This window comes from Platalea leucorodia (genome assembly GCF_965183815.1).
Source record: "Platalea leucorodia genome assembly, chromosome: 2".
In the NCBI taxonomy this organism is placed as follows: Eukaryota; Metazoa; Chordata; class Aves; order Pelecaniformes; family Threskiornithidae; genus Platalea; species Platalea leucorodia.
This window is the reverse complement of record NC_138824.1, coordinates 123065384-123082889: the sequence shown is the minus strand read 5'-3', so window position 1 is coordinate 123082889 and position 17506 is coordinate 123065384. Positions and strand designations below refer to the sequence as shown.

The following is a 17506-nucleotide window of genomic DNA, read 5'->3' as shown; positions in this document are numbered from 1 at the left end:
ACCAAACTTGAGAAGCTTTATATCAAAGAGTTAGTTGTGGAGATATGCAAATTAAAGAAGCAGACAGAGCTCAACAGCTGACATTTCTTTTTTCCATGGGTATTTGGAATTGACTACATAGTATGTAACGTGGATTAATTGAGAATTGTACTGATAACACTTTAACATCTGTTATTACACATGTATAAATAGATGCGTTGTTCATGAGGAATGCATCTTGCTTGAATATCTGTCCTGAATAAACAATCGCATTCTATGTTTTGCTCTGGCTATAAACCTCCTGGGTGTGTGTTTAACTCCTCGGGTATATGAAGCAAAGCCTTTCTTAAGGCATGTGTCAGAGCTAGTAGAGAACAGTTAAGAGGATACAGAAAGGGAGAAGTTTTGCCTATGGGACCTATGTATCACTGCCATTGCTATTTTTCCAGTGAACCTGGTGTTTTGCCACTGCTGTGCTACATAATATTGACATTCCTGAAATCATCAGATGTGATTCTCTCGTTGTTGACAGCATGGAACCGTTGAAACAGTCTGCAGAAGTTATCAAAGAGATTGTAAAGTAATAATTTCTGAATGCGTACCTTCTTCCCTATAATGCTTATGAAATTTTGTTGTCTTACTGTGGCAACTTAAAGTATCATTACTGTTTGACTGTCTTGTGAATTTGTGTATTTTGCTACTTTTTATACTATTATTAACACTTTCATATGTTTTAATTCAGTCTTGTGCACATGTCTACACTTACGGTACTAGAACTTAATAGTTAAGTAAACCTGAGTTTGACTAAAAGGTCCTTTCCCATTTCAGGGAAAGATGGTGTTAAAAGCTGACTGTTCTAAACCGTTGAAATAAGTTTTCTGTTTTCTAGGTCATGTAGTATTTTAAAGAACTCTGCCATCTAATTTAGGTGTAGTGTTTGCTTTGAATGCATTGTGTGTGTGTGTGTGTGAAAATTTGCCATGTATCCCTAAGTTGTAAATGATGACTAAATTTGCATTTTTATGATACATTTTGCAACATTGCCACTTCATGAAAGCAAACAAAAAATGCTCTGAACTTATTTTTTTCTCATATTTTTCTTATAAATTGAATGGAATTAGAACTCGAACAAGCAGCCTTAAAAAGAAAGGAATAAATAATATTTTGCAAATATTTATTTTCAGTAATTGGCAAGTTGTCTTATAATATATCTTTACACATGTGTGCGTTTTACCTGATAGTAGCCTCCAGTCTACATCTATTTAATAGGTAAACATAGAAAAATATTGTATAATTCATTTTCAATAAGCACATTATGTATCATTATTATAGGGAAAAAGATCTTGCAGACGCTCTAGAAGAAGGAGGCTGTGATCTTGAAACTGTGAGAAACATCATTCAAGGAAGGCAATTACCTGCTGATCTGAGGGCCAAAGTCTGGAAGGTAAATATGAGCTTAAGTCAAGAAGCAGGAAATACTTGAAGTTGTGTTTCATTTTGAGGTAAATGATTTAATTACCAGGCATCTATACAGAAGAGATGTAGTACTGGAATTTTAATATGTATGTATGTTGGTTCAGTTTAAGGATATTCCTCTTCATTAAGTTCAATGATTGGGTAACTACAAAAGGATACTAAAATGTTTAGAGGGTTTTCTGTTTTTGTTTTCAGATTGCACTTAATGTTGTAGGAAAGGGGGACAGCCTAGCATCCTGGGATGGCTCTTTAGACCTACCAGAACAGAGTATAATTCATAAGGATTGCCAAGAGCTAATTGGTAAGTTCAATTCCATTTAGATCACCTATGTGAAAACTTCTGTACTCTCGGTTGTCTTAGGACTTTGTTATTTGAATTAAATAACCTGAATGATGTTTGCATTTTGGAGGAAGCTTTGAGGAGGAAGATGGGAGGGCAGAGAAAATTGGAAAGAACTTGTAAGGAAACAGTAGTATCTTATCTGTACTCTGACTCTGAGATGGGTGACGTCATGGAAGTTTAAAGTATTAGCTTGTAAGTGACAGTTTGCATGGTCAGAGCTGAATGGGAAGAAAGCTTTAGGAGTCGAAAGAAATTTAATTTTTTTTCCCAAGCTCCATCTTTTAAACCAGATGCTCTTTCTATAGTGTCATTCAAGTTTTTAATTGTCTAATAACTGGTACTTAATCTGAAAAGCTGGTGTAGGACCAAAATGCATATAACCTCTAAGGGAAGAAATATATTAAACATTTTGGATTTTAAAGACTGTTTTTTTAAAGGTATTTTTTTTAATAGTGTTTTCAGCAAAAATGAAACATTGTGTTTGTGAAAGCAAGATGCTGCCAGGACATTGGAAATAATATTCCAGTATGTCTCTAAGGAGCTGCCACAAGATCTGGTTGGCAGGTCATCACAAAAATGGCCAAATCCCTGACACCATGCAACAGCATTAGTATCAATAATCAGGTGATGGAGTGAGTGCTGACTCATAAATTAGGATACTTCTACTGGCATCAATAAGAGAATCTTCTATTTTATTACCTGTCACACTTTAATTTATTCTTGCACAATTGAAAGTTAAGGCAGAGAATAGAACTATTGCATGCATGCATACACACATACCTGCTACGTTTAAAATGCAGTTCTACATTTTCTAGCTCTAGAATCTAGTCAGGCTCATTTTCCTTCTCTCTCTGTCCTGTAAAGGAAAGGGAGCACAAAATTCCACTGTGTTATTTAATCACAGTGTGTTTTCTGGAAGGTGGCAAAACATCCCAATTAGTATTCATAACGTACAAAATTAAGCACTTTAATATCTGTTAGTTCTCCTTTTGTCTTTATAGCAAATATTTTGTAATATGTAACAATGTTAAACTGATTAAAGTAATAAATGTGAAGTTACTTCAGAATGAAGGTTATATAGAGATTTCAATTTTGGATTGGATTAAATCTCTCTATTTCAATGTTTTAGCAAAGCAAGTAGTCTCCAAATTCAAAGTAAATCTTCAGATGGCATTTGAGTTTCATGTACTATTTTATTTTCCTGAGAGGTAGAGGAAAGGAAATGCCAAATGTTGACTGGCTTTGATGTGAAAGTATTAAAGACTTCAGTAATAAAAACTTCAGTTAACAGTAATGAGACTCATGGGCTTCTTGTAATTGAGGGGGAAAAATGTTTGCTAGAAATTTAATGCCACTGCATTAATGTAGTGTGTAGGCATCTCTTCCCCCCATCCAGGACATAACATGGTTATTCCTTCTTTTACTGTAAATCGGTTTAGCTATAGTAAAATTGGCACAATCTAAGTGGATTAAAACAAGTTTATTTCTGAAATATATAATTCATAAGTGTATTTAATATTAGATTTTTCATTTAAAAAATCTTAAAAGGTGTTTAATATTGAACTGAACATTGTATGAACTTACACAAAAGTCTGGTTTCACTACAATCTGTATAATAAATACCGGTGTATTTAGTTGTAAGTAAGCTAAGTAGTTATTTCATCACATGGAGGAAGGCATAATTTGGGGTATGATGTTGACATTGTAGTATGTCTTAGATTCATTGCCTCAAGTGAGGTAGATGCCAGTACTTCTTCTGAAGTGTTGTCAGCCTTTTAAGTAGGAGTCTGTGCAGAAAGATGCTTTGGAACTAATGAAAACCTAAGCTTTGTGTATGTATCAAACTCAATAATGACAATATTTAAGCAGTGTTTAGCTTGCTACCTTAATTACAGAACTGGTTTTGTACCAAATTTTTGTGCCAGTATTCATCCAAATGCAACAATATAAATTATGGATTCAGAATTAGTCTGTCATTAAATAGGGGACATCTTTACTCTTCAGTACCTTACAACATTTGTAAGAATTTGAAACAATGTACTACATTATATAAAAGATTATATGTTCATGGTTAGTGTATCTTTTGATTAGCAACAGTACCAAATTGAATTTAAAAGCCAGGTATAGTTTTAAGTAATCAAATAATTTCTCATTTTATAGTTACCCTAACAACCCCAAATTTAAACTCTTGTTAAGAAAATTACTTTGAAGTAGAGATTAAAAATGTGATTTATATGTTAATACTAAATTTTAAGTCTGTAAGCCTAGATGATTTCAAACTACTGATTTTCATAAATTTGCATGTCAGTGGGCTTTTGAGGAATTGGAGGTATGTATTGTGGGTTGATCTGTGTTGAAATTCAAATTACTTTGTTGTAGAGTTGAGCATAAGTTATATGCTGAGCACATCCAATAGGAATAGACGAGGTGCATTCTGTGCATTAAAAGAGTCTGCCTCTTTGTTTCATATAGATCCTGGAGAACCCAAACTTCTTTAATCCTGTTGTTGTGATATTTAAACATTGTTTAAATGCCTTATCCTACTGGGGTTGTACAATGACTTGTATTTTGATGCCTTTTTGGATGCCTTTCTGTAAGCATTTAATCCAAGCTGCTAGTTTTTTGTTTGTCTGGTTTTATTGCCTTTTTTTTTTTCCAAGCAGACCCTATTGGTGCGATTGTGCAATGAAATAATCTCATTCATTTTCTTCGAAAGGCCATTAATATGGTTTATATTGCTGTGCCTATTTCAGACCAGTTGTCAGTACCAGAAGAGGAGAAGTCAGTATTACTTCTGGATATTGAGTCTGTTATTACTTTTTATTGTAAATCACGCAATGTTAAATACAGTTCTTGCCTTGGCTGGATACATCTACTCAAACCTCTGGTGCACCTTCGTTTGCCACGCAGTGATTTGTACAACTGCTTTTATGCTATCATGAATAAATTCATTCCCAGGTAAAACTCTTTCTTTTGCTTGTGTACTATTTTTATTGGCATTAAAAGTATTTTCTGAAAGGATGTGCAGGTTAGTTTCGGCTAGAGTAGCAGTGTTTGTAGCAAAGTTGTCAGATTCCTTCATACGATAATAAATTGAACTATCTTTCAATACCGTTGGTTTGGAGTCCAGGAGACGATTGAGTTGGTTCTAATTCACATATGTTATGTGAAAGCATTTTTTTCTTTCCTTTCCTAGCATTTTTGATATCTAAAATGCTTCTATCACTGTCACTTCAAAGTACTTCATAAACACTAATTAAGCCTCAAAATCTAGGCTTTAGAAGAAGTAGCTGATATTTTCCCTGTATTCTACTGAGTTGGGACTGAAATGATTTTTTTCTTTTAAGTTGTTAGATTTATTTTTTTTTAATAAAAAATATTAAATTGGAGCTTTTCATGCTGTTACATAGGTGCTCTTACTAAAATAATTTTTAATTTATGTTGGAGTAGCATGATGACACTCCAGCAAGGCTACAGGTTCTTCTGATTAAGACCTTGTGAAATAATATATGGATAGTCTGTAATTAAAGACCTTAGTCTGATTCCCTCGAGAGGAGATTCCAGCCCAGCTACTGGATGTGTGCCCATGATATGAAAAGTTCACGTTTGTGCTGTGGCAGGAAACGTTTGTCAGTCCTGTCACTTGACTCAGCTTGTGTCTGTTTCTGATTTAAAATACTGTTGGGGTCCGTGAACTGTTTGGGGATAGTGGCGTTGTGGTCAAGTAACTCATATACTTTCAGCCATAGAAGGCTTTCAGAGTATCTAGTATTTGAGTTTCTTTGTAAGAACCTAGGTGGTGTTTCAACAAGATGTAGACTGTTCTCTGTCTCTTTCTCTGGGAGAATGAAAGGCATAGAAAGGCAATTTATAGTAGGCTTGCAAATCTCCACTTAGTTCAATTTGGTCTTGATTTGATGTTTGGCTGCTGGCCCATCATTATTATTTGAGAAAAGTTTTATTTTTAACTTTTTGCTATTTTTGTTTTTTAAATCATGCACTTTTTATTCACATTTTCTCATGTTTTATAACCATCATGAAATATTTGTTGGGAATTTATTCTGACACAATACTGACAACAGATGAGGGAAATGTACAGCATCATCTGTTGCACCATATTATAGCTTGATTGTTTTTTTTATTTTTTTGAAAGAGCATCTCTAGCAAGCCAAAGGAAGAATGAGGGAAAAAAAAACATAATAGGCTATTTTAGATGAGGGAGGTTTTGCTATTTTTTTCTTGGAAACACTGTTACTCTCAAGGCTTTTGGTATAAAGTATCCTGTGGATACCTGTCTGTCTTTTCCTCCTGCCTTTCCTCTAGAATGGTGAGTTTTCTGAACTATACAAAATTAGCAAACAGTTAATATGGAAGTCATAGGTCGTTAGGATTCTTTGTTTGGGCCATAAGTAGAAGTAAACACCATCTCAGATATGCAATTGAGGAGACAATTATTTGTGTGAAAGCTTGTAAGGTAGTGAACTAGTTAAAAAGCTGCAAGTGGATAATGAAAGTGTGTCTTTTTTCAGGGACTATGTGAGGAAAGCGCATTACATCTGCTTACATTACATCAATGTTACCTCTAACACAGGGTAGCAAATAGTTTCCTTTTTTGGTTAAAAACAAAACAAACCAAACCCCCAAAAAACCAAAAAACAAACCCAAGCTGCACACACACCCTAGCCCCCCCCCCCCCAAGAAAAAAACAACAACAACAAAAAACACAAAAAAAACCCCAGCAGCAATCCACCCTCTCCTGAAGTAAAATGTATGTTAGTTTCTGGGGCAATTTATTTCTGTTTAGCTAAACTTTTTTTTTTTTTTATTGTTTTTGCTTTGCTTTTGTTTTTTACCAGTCCTTCCGATGGCTGAGCCTGCTGCCTCCATGGGGCTTCTAGCCTAGGAAGTAATGGATGGGTACAGGAATTCGCAATTCTTGAAAAGTGTTTTTTTTTTGTTATTTTTGGGGGGGCATTTTTTTTGGTTGGTTGGTTTTTGTTTAGGTTTGGTTTTGTTTTGTTTTGTTTTGTTTTTTAAACTGGGTGTTTAATAAGGGTTTATTACTATGATAGGTACCAGAAGTAAAAAAATTACTGAGCAAAACAGTTACGAGAAATGTCTAAACGACATTGTTCCACTGTCAGTAGAAATGTGGAAAGATTCTTTTTAAAGTTATTTTTGGCTATATATCCATTCTTAATGTTAAAAGGTGGTAAAGAATGAATGAATGAATGGAATAATAGACCATATTAACCATTCAAACAAAGTGATTTGCAAGTCTAGATTCTTACGCTAAATTCATTAATAGAATATTTTTCTTCTTTTCACACTTTTTTGTCCCGTTAACTTAATGGGAAGTCAGAGTTCTTGTGATAATTTCAAAAAAGAATCCCCACATATAATTTGCTGTGAATATTTCTATTTCACCACCATAGACATACCCTTGTTTAAGAAAGTTAGGCTGATAATTGTGTTTGGAGATGTGTGTGTCAAGTTTCACATAAGTTTACTCTAAGTTTTTGAACACTTGAGGTTTGTTCCTCATGTCTAAACAACTGTTTCTTCATTTTAAATACTCATTTACTTCCTGCTTGATGAATTGACATTTAATTGTTATTCATATATGAAATAAGCATCTTTTAAATTTCCTTTGGTTGCCATCTTTAGAATGAGGGTTTTTTTAATTCTATTTTTAGTTAACAACATTGGTACCTGCTAGCCTTGTTTTGATATTTAAATCTGTTTTAAATACTTCTGTATTATATACTCTATCAAGTATTGGCAGTATTTCGTTCTTTTTCCTGCCTTATTAATATAGTGGCATTTTCAGGGTTCGTGGATTTTTTGTTGGTTTTGGTTTTTGAGTTTTTAACTCTTGAGGCAAGTTGACTTCATGATCAGTCCCTCTGAATTAAAAGAACAATATAGGAAACTACATAATCACACCTAATGAAGAATTGCTACTGTAAGTCTGACAACTGAAATATTATGGGGGGCTTATGATTATTTTCACTGCTACTTTTTAGGGATTGTTTTATGAAGGGAAGACCATTTCATCTATTTAGACTGCTTCTTCAGTACCACGAGCCTGAACTCTGCTCCTTTCTTGATACTAAGAAGATGACTCCAGACTCATATGCACTCAACTGGGTAATAAAGTGAAAGTAGGGAAACATAATGAAAAATAAATTTCTGTTAAAATTTAAGTACATGTTGCCAGTTTATGGAAGAGTAGTAGAAGAGATTAGAACTGCATATATTGAAATAAATTGCATGTTTTAATATAGTGTGAGCTTTTTATCTTCAGTTGTTTAACACAAGGTATGAGATCTTGTTAATGTCACATTTTTATTGTACTGGATGTTAATTGAGCCACTGATGTTAGGAACTACTTGGAATAAGTAAGAATGAGAGCAACTGACATACTCAAAGAGTAAGAAGCTGTGATGTTAGTGTTTATAGTGGGCAGCGGTATGGTTGTAGATATGGATAAACATCAGCCTAACAGTTCTTTTAAAGTCAAATTACTAATAGTTTTTAAAACCTCCATGCTAATAGATATATTTGCCTCATATGGTGCTATGCCTTTTAGAATTTAGGCACATATATTTTACAGCTGTTCAAGAATTGGTCATTTCCTCCTCGCCTTAACTTCAAAACTGCCTCATGTCGGGAGTATTTATAAAGACACTTACCTCAATCATTTTTATTTTTTTTTATAAAGTTTGTGTAGCAGGACTACAGCATAAAGCAGCAAAATTCTCATGTTTCAATGCTACTTAGTATATGCCATACAAAATCATGATAACAGTGCTTGCAGAGGCAAAGTCTGTAAATTAATAAAGAAGACTTTATGACCCATGAACTCTTCTAGGCTCTTCTTTCATACCCATTGGCTTTGTAAAATTTTTTGTAACTCCATTACTTTCAGTTAAAGAAATAAGACTGAAATGAATTATTAAACTGTGAGGTCTGTATTTGGGTTTTTTTTAAGATGATTTTTTTTAGGCTGCTATCAATTTTAATACTAAAATGTGTCCAGAATTTCCATATTCTCAAAATCTGCCTTTTGCCAGTTGTCAGCCTTCAAAAGAGCAATCGGGTCTTTTTTTACTACTGAATCTCCCTTTTTTATATATATAATTTTCTTTAGTAAATGCAAACTTCTTTGAAGTTGTTTATTAAAAGTTTAGTGATTCATTAGGAAAAAATCTTCCCTTTGAAAGGAGGTAGGGAAATGAGCTAGTGTAGCTGCCAGTCTTCAATGTCATGCTTTCTGGTGTACAATGTTAGAAAAAAATCTTAAGGGTCATTTTATATTATGAGATTACATTAAAATTCCTTGTTTCATCTGTCAAAAAACTTAGTCTATATAGAGGTTTTTCTAATGTGTAGAAATACATAAGCAACATTGAGAGACCTATCATTGCCTTGTTGTTCAGGGACATTTTGCCTTCAGTTGCATTTGACTCGGAATTGGATAGATCTTCTTACCTTTTGTTATAAAAGTGTACTAGGAAGTGTTGAAATATTCCATGATAGTGTTTAAAAACAGATACTGAGCTTCTGAAAGCTGCAGCTCTGTTGGTACAGAATTTGTATGCCTCAGCAAGTTCAGTAAGACCCCAGTGAAGCCAGCTGGTATGCATTTGAGTTAGGTGTGATAGCGAATATTATCTGGCATGTATGAAAAGAAGCTCCTACCTTTTCTTTTATCCACTTGGAACTTTGCATATCAGAGAGGATGTATTTTTAAATGGGAACATGGGAACAGGCAAACAGTTTGTTAATGGTAATGAAAATTTTCCGTTGCTTGCAAATGTTTAATTACTCAGCCATAAAGCATCATAATGTTATGTTAAGTAAGTGATGTCGTCAAACTGATGTGCAACCATGTTCAATTAGCTTGGTTGTACTGTGAAAAATCAAAAGAATGTTGTTTACGGAATCCTTTCAAAGTCCTATTTGTTCAGTTGGTTGAGTAAATATATTCTCTTATTATTGTCTTGTTGGTATAATTGGTATTTAGCAGTGGCTATGAGCTAAACAGTATTCCAGCCTGATTGTGTTATCTCTGGTTGAATTTGCAAGGCTGACAATGTACAGCTGAGTTTGCCTTCACACTAGGCGTATTTATTCACAGATAATCTGTCGCAGTACTGCACTATTTCCATAAAAATTATTTTTGAGGGTAGAACCATCCTTCAATAGATGGTGCAAATGTATGTTTTAATGTAATTTTGTCGGTTTTATTTTTTTAGATATCTTGTATCTGTTAGAAATGTTATCCTGGTAAGATTGTTTCTGGTTATTTCTTTTTCTCACACTATTTTCCAAATTTTTAGCTTGGAAGCCTCTTCTCATATTACTGTTCAGCTGAAGTCACTCAGGCAATATGGGATGGATATCTACAACAAGCAGATCCATTCTTTATTTATTTCTTAATGTTAATCATCCTTGTCAATGCAAAGTAAGTGTATAGTTAATTCTTTGGGACATTCCTTGCTGACACAGTTTTAATCCACTTTTGTTTCATTTTGGTTTTACTGACTTAATCTATGCCTGTGACTTTACTGTTTTCAGAGACGTTATCTTAGCACAAGAATCAGATAAAGAAGAAATGATAAGTAAGTACTTCTCTTATATAGCTGCTAATGAAACATTTACCATATAATATAGTCCCCATTGATTATTATTTTTAATTACTAAATAACTGAATTATTTAATTATTTCCCTGTGATTGTCTTATTAATAAATCCACTTACCCACTAATTCCTTTCTTACTATTCTTTTGCTGCATCACATTTGCCCTGTCCTTAATACTCTTTTTTTGTGTGTCCTTTTAGCACTCCCACACCTAGTTTTATACTTCAGTTTGGAGTACTTGAAACAATCACCATGTTTCTAAGCCCAAAGCAGCAGCTTTCAAATCCTTCTTTAAATCTGCTTCACTTGTTGCATTTTCCAGATTATCTTCATATGCACTTGATTCGAGCCTAGTTAATGGTTCTTGTATTACCCTCTTCTGTTTTTATAGAAATTACACTAAATTTCTTGTGAGCCTATTTCACCTGCCTTTGTATTTTTTGTTTACATGGCATAATACAGTATAATTAATAATCTCCTAGTAGTTAAAAATGAGAGTGCTTGGAATTTTGCGTCTTTGCCATATACTGCAGAACTACAACCCTGTACCATCCTGGGCATATAATAGTACTACTGATTAAGTACTCTATTTTAGAGGATTCTTTTGGTCAGTGCTCTTTAGAAAAGGCAGCTGACTTAGTATTACAACTGAAAGCTAAAAATATACAGAGGTAAGTATGTGGTAAAAAATAATCCACGTAGAAGATTTGAACTTCTAGCAAATAGCATAGGTTTCCTATGGATAAGGAGTATTTTCTGGATCTTCCCTTTCCTTGAGTGACTCAATATTCGTGTTTAATCAATAAATTAAAAATACGTTATTTTATGATGTGAAAAGATGTATAGTGCTTCTTTTCTACGTCTGAAATAATGGTGTGCTTGTGTTGTTTGTATATCTCAGAATTCTTAGAAACTTCACCAGCCAATCTTGATTTAGAGGACATAGAAGATCTCTTCTCTTTGGCACAATATTACTGTAGCAAAACTCCAGCTTCTTTCAGGAAGGTAATAACTAAGTAATTTTGAAATTCTCTTCTTTTTGGTGACTGCTTAAGCTTCTGCTGACAGTAACTTTGAATATTTCGTTGTGATTTTTTTTTTCTTTAAACAATTTTTTCATGTTGTTACTCTCGTGGTATTTACTGTTAGGACCTTTGAAAGATAAGAAAGTTAAGTGAAACATGTTAGACAGAAGGTTCCCTGCAATATTCTCACTTCATGACTGATGACCTTGTTTTGCAAACTGGGTTCTTCTAAGAACTGATGAAGCAAAAATGCCATACTGACACAATTGCGTTGTAGTAGACTGCACAGCAGTCCTAGCTGTATTTGCAACAGCAAACTGGAAAAAGTCGCTTACTAGAGATAAAGCTGTCATCACCTGCACTGTTCTTGCAGTTCTTCCTTACTCAAGATACCTGACTTCAGTGAATTCATGAAATAAAAGTAATTGATAGTCATTGCCTTTGGCTTGTATGTACTTTCTCTGATGTGTATAGACAGGTATGTGAGATTTTGGGGGGGGAAACAACCAAAACCCAGAAGTATTTCATCATGTTGGCATGATCAGAGTGGTGAGCAAGCGTGTTTGTAATGGAAGTTCAGGCCTTGCCATGATTTTCAGAAAGAATTTCAGGTGGTCAAAAATTTGATGACTATGTGGACAAGATACACATGTATCGGGCTTAATGTTTGTGACATGGTGGATATAGTTTACTTTAAGCCTTCACATCTAAAGACAATGGCTTCAATTAACTTTTTTTTTTTCCCCCTCTTGCCTTATTAGGACAACCACAGTCTTTTTGGCAGCAGCTTGTTGGGCCTCAAAGATGATGACACAGACTTGAGCCAGGCTCTCTGTCTAGCAGTTTCTGTGTCTGAGATTCTTCAAGCAAATCAGCAACAGGGAGTCAGTATACTGAATTACTCTTCCCACCCCAATTTTATAGAAAAGGAAAAGAATCGCTTACTCCTTTGTGTGTCACAAATATTTTAAAGTGCTAACAACACAGATAAATATTTGCTATTTTAGGAAAAAGTATTCTTGTCTTGAAGTTGTCTGCCTTGTAAATGATCTGCTGACTGCAATGCATTTGTGCGGTAGCAACTAGAGCTACAGCACAGGGAAGCTTAATACAGCTGATTTGAATCTGAGGAGTGGGAGCTTAAAGTAATATCTCACTAATTTGAATTTCTTTCCAAAAGTAGCTATTGTAGAGGAAAATTTAAAACCCAGTACTCAGTACCTTTGAGGAGAATACCATTAGGCAATATCTGTCCTTCGTCAATGAAAGGTTTAAACAAACAAACAAAAAAATTGACTCAAGCTATTTCTGTAGTAGTAAATTGCAGACATACTTAGATGCAGGGACTTCACTTAAGAGTATTTAAGACCAATACATGGATAGTAGTGTAGCTAGATTACAACGTTTCTTATCGAGTACTGCTTTTTGTAGCAGTTTCCAGGCCCCAGTATCATAACGCATACTTGTTTTCCACCCCCCGCCCCAGTCCAAGTAAAGTTAAGTATCTGTTTATATCGTGTTTAAGTCAGTGGGATATAAAGCGATCCTTATGTGCTGTGCTGAGTAGTAATGGACTGTTGGATTGGGATGTGGGAGTTGTCCCTTCTGAAGTCTTGTTTATGTGTGCCCTCATACCCACTGTATTTCTTCTCAGTAGAAGTGAAATAATTACACTGTGTGTATTGCACTTGGGTGATCCTTTCCGATGCACAAGCCGATGTATTAATGGAAAATCACTACTAGAATACTGTTGGTGGCCTGGTAACTGTAGAAGTTCAGATTAATCAAATGAAATAAGATTTTTCTGATAGCTGTTAGCCCCTTTGAGGGGTTCCTGTAGTATTGGAATTAGTATTAAAATATAATTGAATAATGTACTTTCCCATCGATAATTACAAGATTTTAAAATTTTGTAACAGAGAAAATCTTTCTCTTTCAGGAAGGAGTAAGATTCTTTGTAGTGGATTGTCGTCCTGCAGAGCAATACAATGCTGGGCATTTATCAACAGCGTTTCATTTAGACTCTGATTTGGTTCGTATGCTTTTTCTTCTTTACTGGTTTTTGAATCCTAAGTTAAATAGAAGGAGAGAAAAACATCTGCCTTGAAAAATAAATTATCCTGAGTTTAGACTTCAGTCTGTGGACTGCAGTGTCTAGCTATGTGAAGAGGTTTCAAAAGTCAGCTTCTCTAAAGGAGATTGATGCAACCATCATTTTACCGACATTTTAGTCCTTAATGACATTAGAATTTGGGATTTCAGACTTCCTGTTCTTTGCTCAGAACTGGAAACTAGGCTAAAGACTAGATGTTGCTTGGAGGAAAGATCTCTTTTTAGCATCATAATTTCTAATGAAATGTGTCATTAATTTTAACAGGTAGCATTTTTTTTTTCCCCAGCCAGTCTTACTACAGCCTGCTTGTAAGGAGCATATGTCTTGAAAAGGATTTGGTTGCTCCTTTAAAATTTTTGCAGTACAATATGAGAGAGGAAGCACATGAATTTTGGGACTGAGATGTACTACGGACTAATTACTTCATTAAAGATTTTGCTGTAGTTTCCATTTGATTATGAATTCCTAACTGAACATTCAATCATGTTTTTCTCTGTTCTTTTTTCCTCAAATCACTTATGCTTCAGATGGCTTACAGTGTATTCTCCACTTCTAGATTAACCCTCTACTATCTCACTTCACGCAGTCTATGGATGCTGCATGGAATGATTTCTATGTATATACCCCATAAAAGGCTTTTTTACCTTTCTTAGTCAAGAAGCCCAGTCCTGCATCTATTATCTTTACCTCTCTAATTAAAATTATGTATTATTCAGTATTATTTGCACAAATGTAATGGTACAGGAGAGAAAAGGAGGCTGAGGGCAGACCTCATCACTCTCTACAACTACCTGAAAGGAGGTTGTAGCGAGGTGGGGGTCGGTCTCTTCTCCCAAATAACAAGCGATAGGACAAGAGGAAACAGCCTCAAGCTGTGCCAGGGGAGGTTTAGGTTGGGTATTAGGAAAAATTTCTTCACCAAAAGGGCAGTCAGGCCCTGGAACAGGCTGCCCAGGGAAGTGGTTGAGTCCCCGACCCTGGAGGTATTTAAAAGATGGGTAGACGTGGCACTTAAGGAGCTGGCTTAGTGGTGGAGAGTTGGCAGTGTTAGGTTTACAGTTGGACTCAATGATCTTAAGGGTCTTTTCCAACCTAAATGATTCTATGAATGTATGATACAGTGTTCTGAGTTTTAACCTAGGTAAAAAATTATTTAGGAAAAAACTTTCCCCATGGTATGTGGGTGTCCTTCTGTTAGCCTTAATTGAACATCATATTCAATAAAGTAGAAATAAGCATTATAAGTTATTAAATAGTTTAAAAACCTAGTAATATATGAAAAAGAAGTCCATGAAGACAGTTCTTAAATTAGATGTGATTAGTTCGGATGTATTTAAATTACATATTGGAATTAACTTCTGCAGTGTGTGTCAGTTGGTATGGTTAGGGTCCTTCATGAACCATGCTGGATGAATGTCACCAGGTTCACTTCTGGTTTTAGAAGTTTAATGCCAGGAAAACTGTAGGGAATAATCTTTGAGATGAAAAGCCATTAATGGAACTTCAGTGCATTTCATACGCTTGTATGTGCAAAGTACACACAGTTTACTTTAAGGGGAGGCAATGGGGAAAGCACTTTGGAATCCATCTCATTTATAGGTATTCTTAGATAGAAGAAGTAGTGAGATTGAGCACCTATGTAATAAAGCACCAGCATTTGGCTCTGGGAAAACCCCAGTAAAAATTCGGGTTGATTTACTGATGACTAGGTTGTGTACTTGTTGCTTTGTTCTTCATCATTTAATCCAGTGTAAAGGCTAGATAATGAGAATTCCTCCCCCCCCAATCCAGTTACAGGTCAATATTGCCTTATTAATTTAAATAAGTGACTTCCCCGCTAGAGCAGGTTAAAATTTCAGCTGTATTTAGAAAGTCTTTGTTCCTCCATCTCTTTCATATAGCAGCTCACTGGTTTTGCATGCATAATAGGCCTTCAGAAGACGACAGCCTTAACTTTTTGAGAGCACTAAGAATGCCAGGTATCTCCTTGTACTCCTGATTGTAATTTTTTTTCCCAAATCTCGGTAAGTAAATGAGAAAAAGCTTAGCAGGGAGACAAGAGGAGGACCTTACTGGCACCTAGAAATTCTAGGTATTTTAAAGGGTTTCAAAACTGCAAAGTTTGAACGTGTTGTGCTCAAGCATATTTAAATATGGAAATCCGTCCCTTTGCCATATTGCCAACTTAATGCAACATGAATGTTGCAAAGACTTTTTCCACTATTATTTGGTGTCTGCAAAAATAAACTAACAGATGTTAGCTGCATTTCTTTCCTGGGGAGAACAAGGTGGAGTGAGGAAGAAAAGGACCATTATCAGTGTTCTTTGTGTAACATGAGGTCTCGGTCAGGCTGTCTTTTTTGTGTGCATGTGTCTTATACAGTGCTGGTGTTGCCTTGTTTGTGCTCAACAAATTATAACCATTTTCAAAGTTTGCATCTTTTCACAAGTTGTGTTGCAGTGTGTTGGTGTCAAACAGCACTTTTCGTTTGTTTCTTCCACAGATGCTTCAAAACCCATCAGAATTTGCACAGTCTGTAAAATCCCTACTAGAAGCACAAAAACAGTCTATTGAGTCTGGCTCCATAGCTGGTGGGGAACATCTCTGCTTCATGGGAAGTGGCAGGGAAGAAGAAGATATGTATATGAACATGGTGCTAGCACACTTCTTACAGGTACAGCTAAATTGCTGTTGATTTTAATAGCTGAAATAAAGTGTGTCTGCACATATCGTTGATACTAAATGGCAAAATATTTTCCCCTTAAAGTCTTAGCTGTTTTTCACATTACTCAAGTTTACAGTTTTTATGACACTAACCCATGTTTCATTACCATGCTTGCAAAAGTCATTCCACAGGTTTTTGTTTCAACCAAAAATGTCTTTTCTGTTGCAGAAAAATAAGGAGTATGTAAGCATTGCCAAAGGAGGATTTATGGGTAAGCTTATTAATAATGAGCTTTGGCTTGAGAAAACTTGATACCTTAACACTGTTGATATTTTTACTAGGCTTTGGCTAGAAATCGGCTAAATGAATAGCAAATAGGTCTTATTTGTCAGGTTTTTGTTTTGTGCAAGTCAACACTGTCTGCTTGCCAATTTGTGTTTAACTGTTATGGCTTACCCACATTCCCAAATGGTGAAAAATTAATACAGTAAGTGGGGAAATTCCCTCTTTCTTCTAACTTCTCATTCTTGATGTTTAGCCTCTGTAGATTGCAGATCTGTATGAAGATGCTACTTCATAATTACTATTAATTGTTGTTGTGTTTTCTTAAATCATCAGTTTGTAATTCTGCAGTTGATTCCAGCAACATAAATCGGCTCTACAGCAGTGGAGAGTTCTGTGCTACAATATGATTATAGAAACTTTACTAGTCAATATGTGCGGTGTCATAACAGCTATCTTTAGGATCAAAGCAGTGATTTAGTTTTAGTTGCTGCTGTATTTTAACTGTTTTCTTTATTAAAATAAAGGTTATCCTAATACCTTTGTACTAGTGAAAGAAAAGACAGGGATGATATAGCAGTATCTGAATTTATATGTTTTATTAAATCACATGGAGTAAAAATTGTTACTAATTAGTCTTGGATATACAGTATTTTCATCAACAGACTAATTCCAGTGTAGTTCTGAATGTTTTTTAATGGCCTTTTAACAGCCCTCCAGCAGCACTTAGCAGATATTAATGTAGAAGGACCAGAAAATGGATATGGCCACTGGATTGCTAGTACCTCAGGCTCGAGAAGTAGCATAAACTCCTCTGTTGATGTAAGTGAATTTTAAGCTCAAGTGGTATAGTGGGATGGGAGCCCCAGGTGTACTGAATTTTTTCTTCGTATTCCTCATTCTGTTCTGTAAAATATGTTACTGCAAGGCATGGTTGTTTTCAGTTGTATGTTTAATTTCAAACTATATTCACTTT

At 35.0% G+C, this 17506-nt stretch overlaps 1 protein-coding gene across 9 annotated transcripts in view; it reads left to right on the top strand.

Annotated features, from left to right (window-relative positions):
• Positions 1-17506, top strand: part of TBC1D23 (TBC1 domain family member 23) — a 37098-nt gene that overhangs the window by 7038 nt on the left and 12554 nt on the right. For 8 of the 9 annotated variants that reach the window (XR_014230582.1, XR_014230583.1, XR_014230584.1 and 5 more), the window contains exons 2-14: positions 429-559; positions 1312-1423; positions 1651-1756; positions 4552-4756; positions 7825-7948; positions 10144-10268; positions 10382-10425; positions 11346-11449; positions 12231-12353; positions 13409-13501; positions 16087-16257; positions 16477-16519; positions 17243-17352. Coding sequence is in view for 5 of the 9 variants with exons in the window: in XM_082334887.1 (XP_082191013.1) it covers positions 513-559; positions 1312-1423; positions 1651-1756; positions 4552-4756; positions 7825-7948; positions 10144-10268; positions 10382-10425; positions 11346-11449; positions 12231-12353; positions 13409-13501; positions 16087-16257; positions 16477-16519; positions 17243-17352 (1407 nt within the window). In the remaining 4 variants the exon portion in view is untranslated. The remainder of the gene's footprint in view (positions 1-428; positions 560-1311; positions 1424-1650; positions 1757-4551; positions 4757-7824; positions 7949-10143; positions 10269-10381; positions 10426-11345; positions 11450-12230; positions 12354-13408; positions 13502-16086; positions 16258-16476; positions 16520-17242; positions 17353-17506) is intronic. The other variant, XM_082334884.1, reaches the window with a different exon arrangement.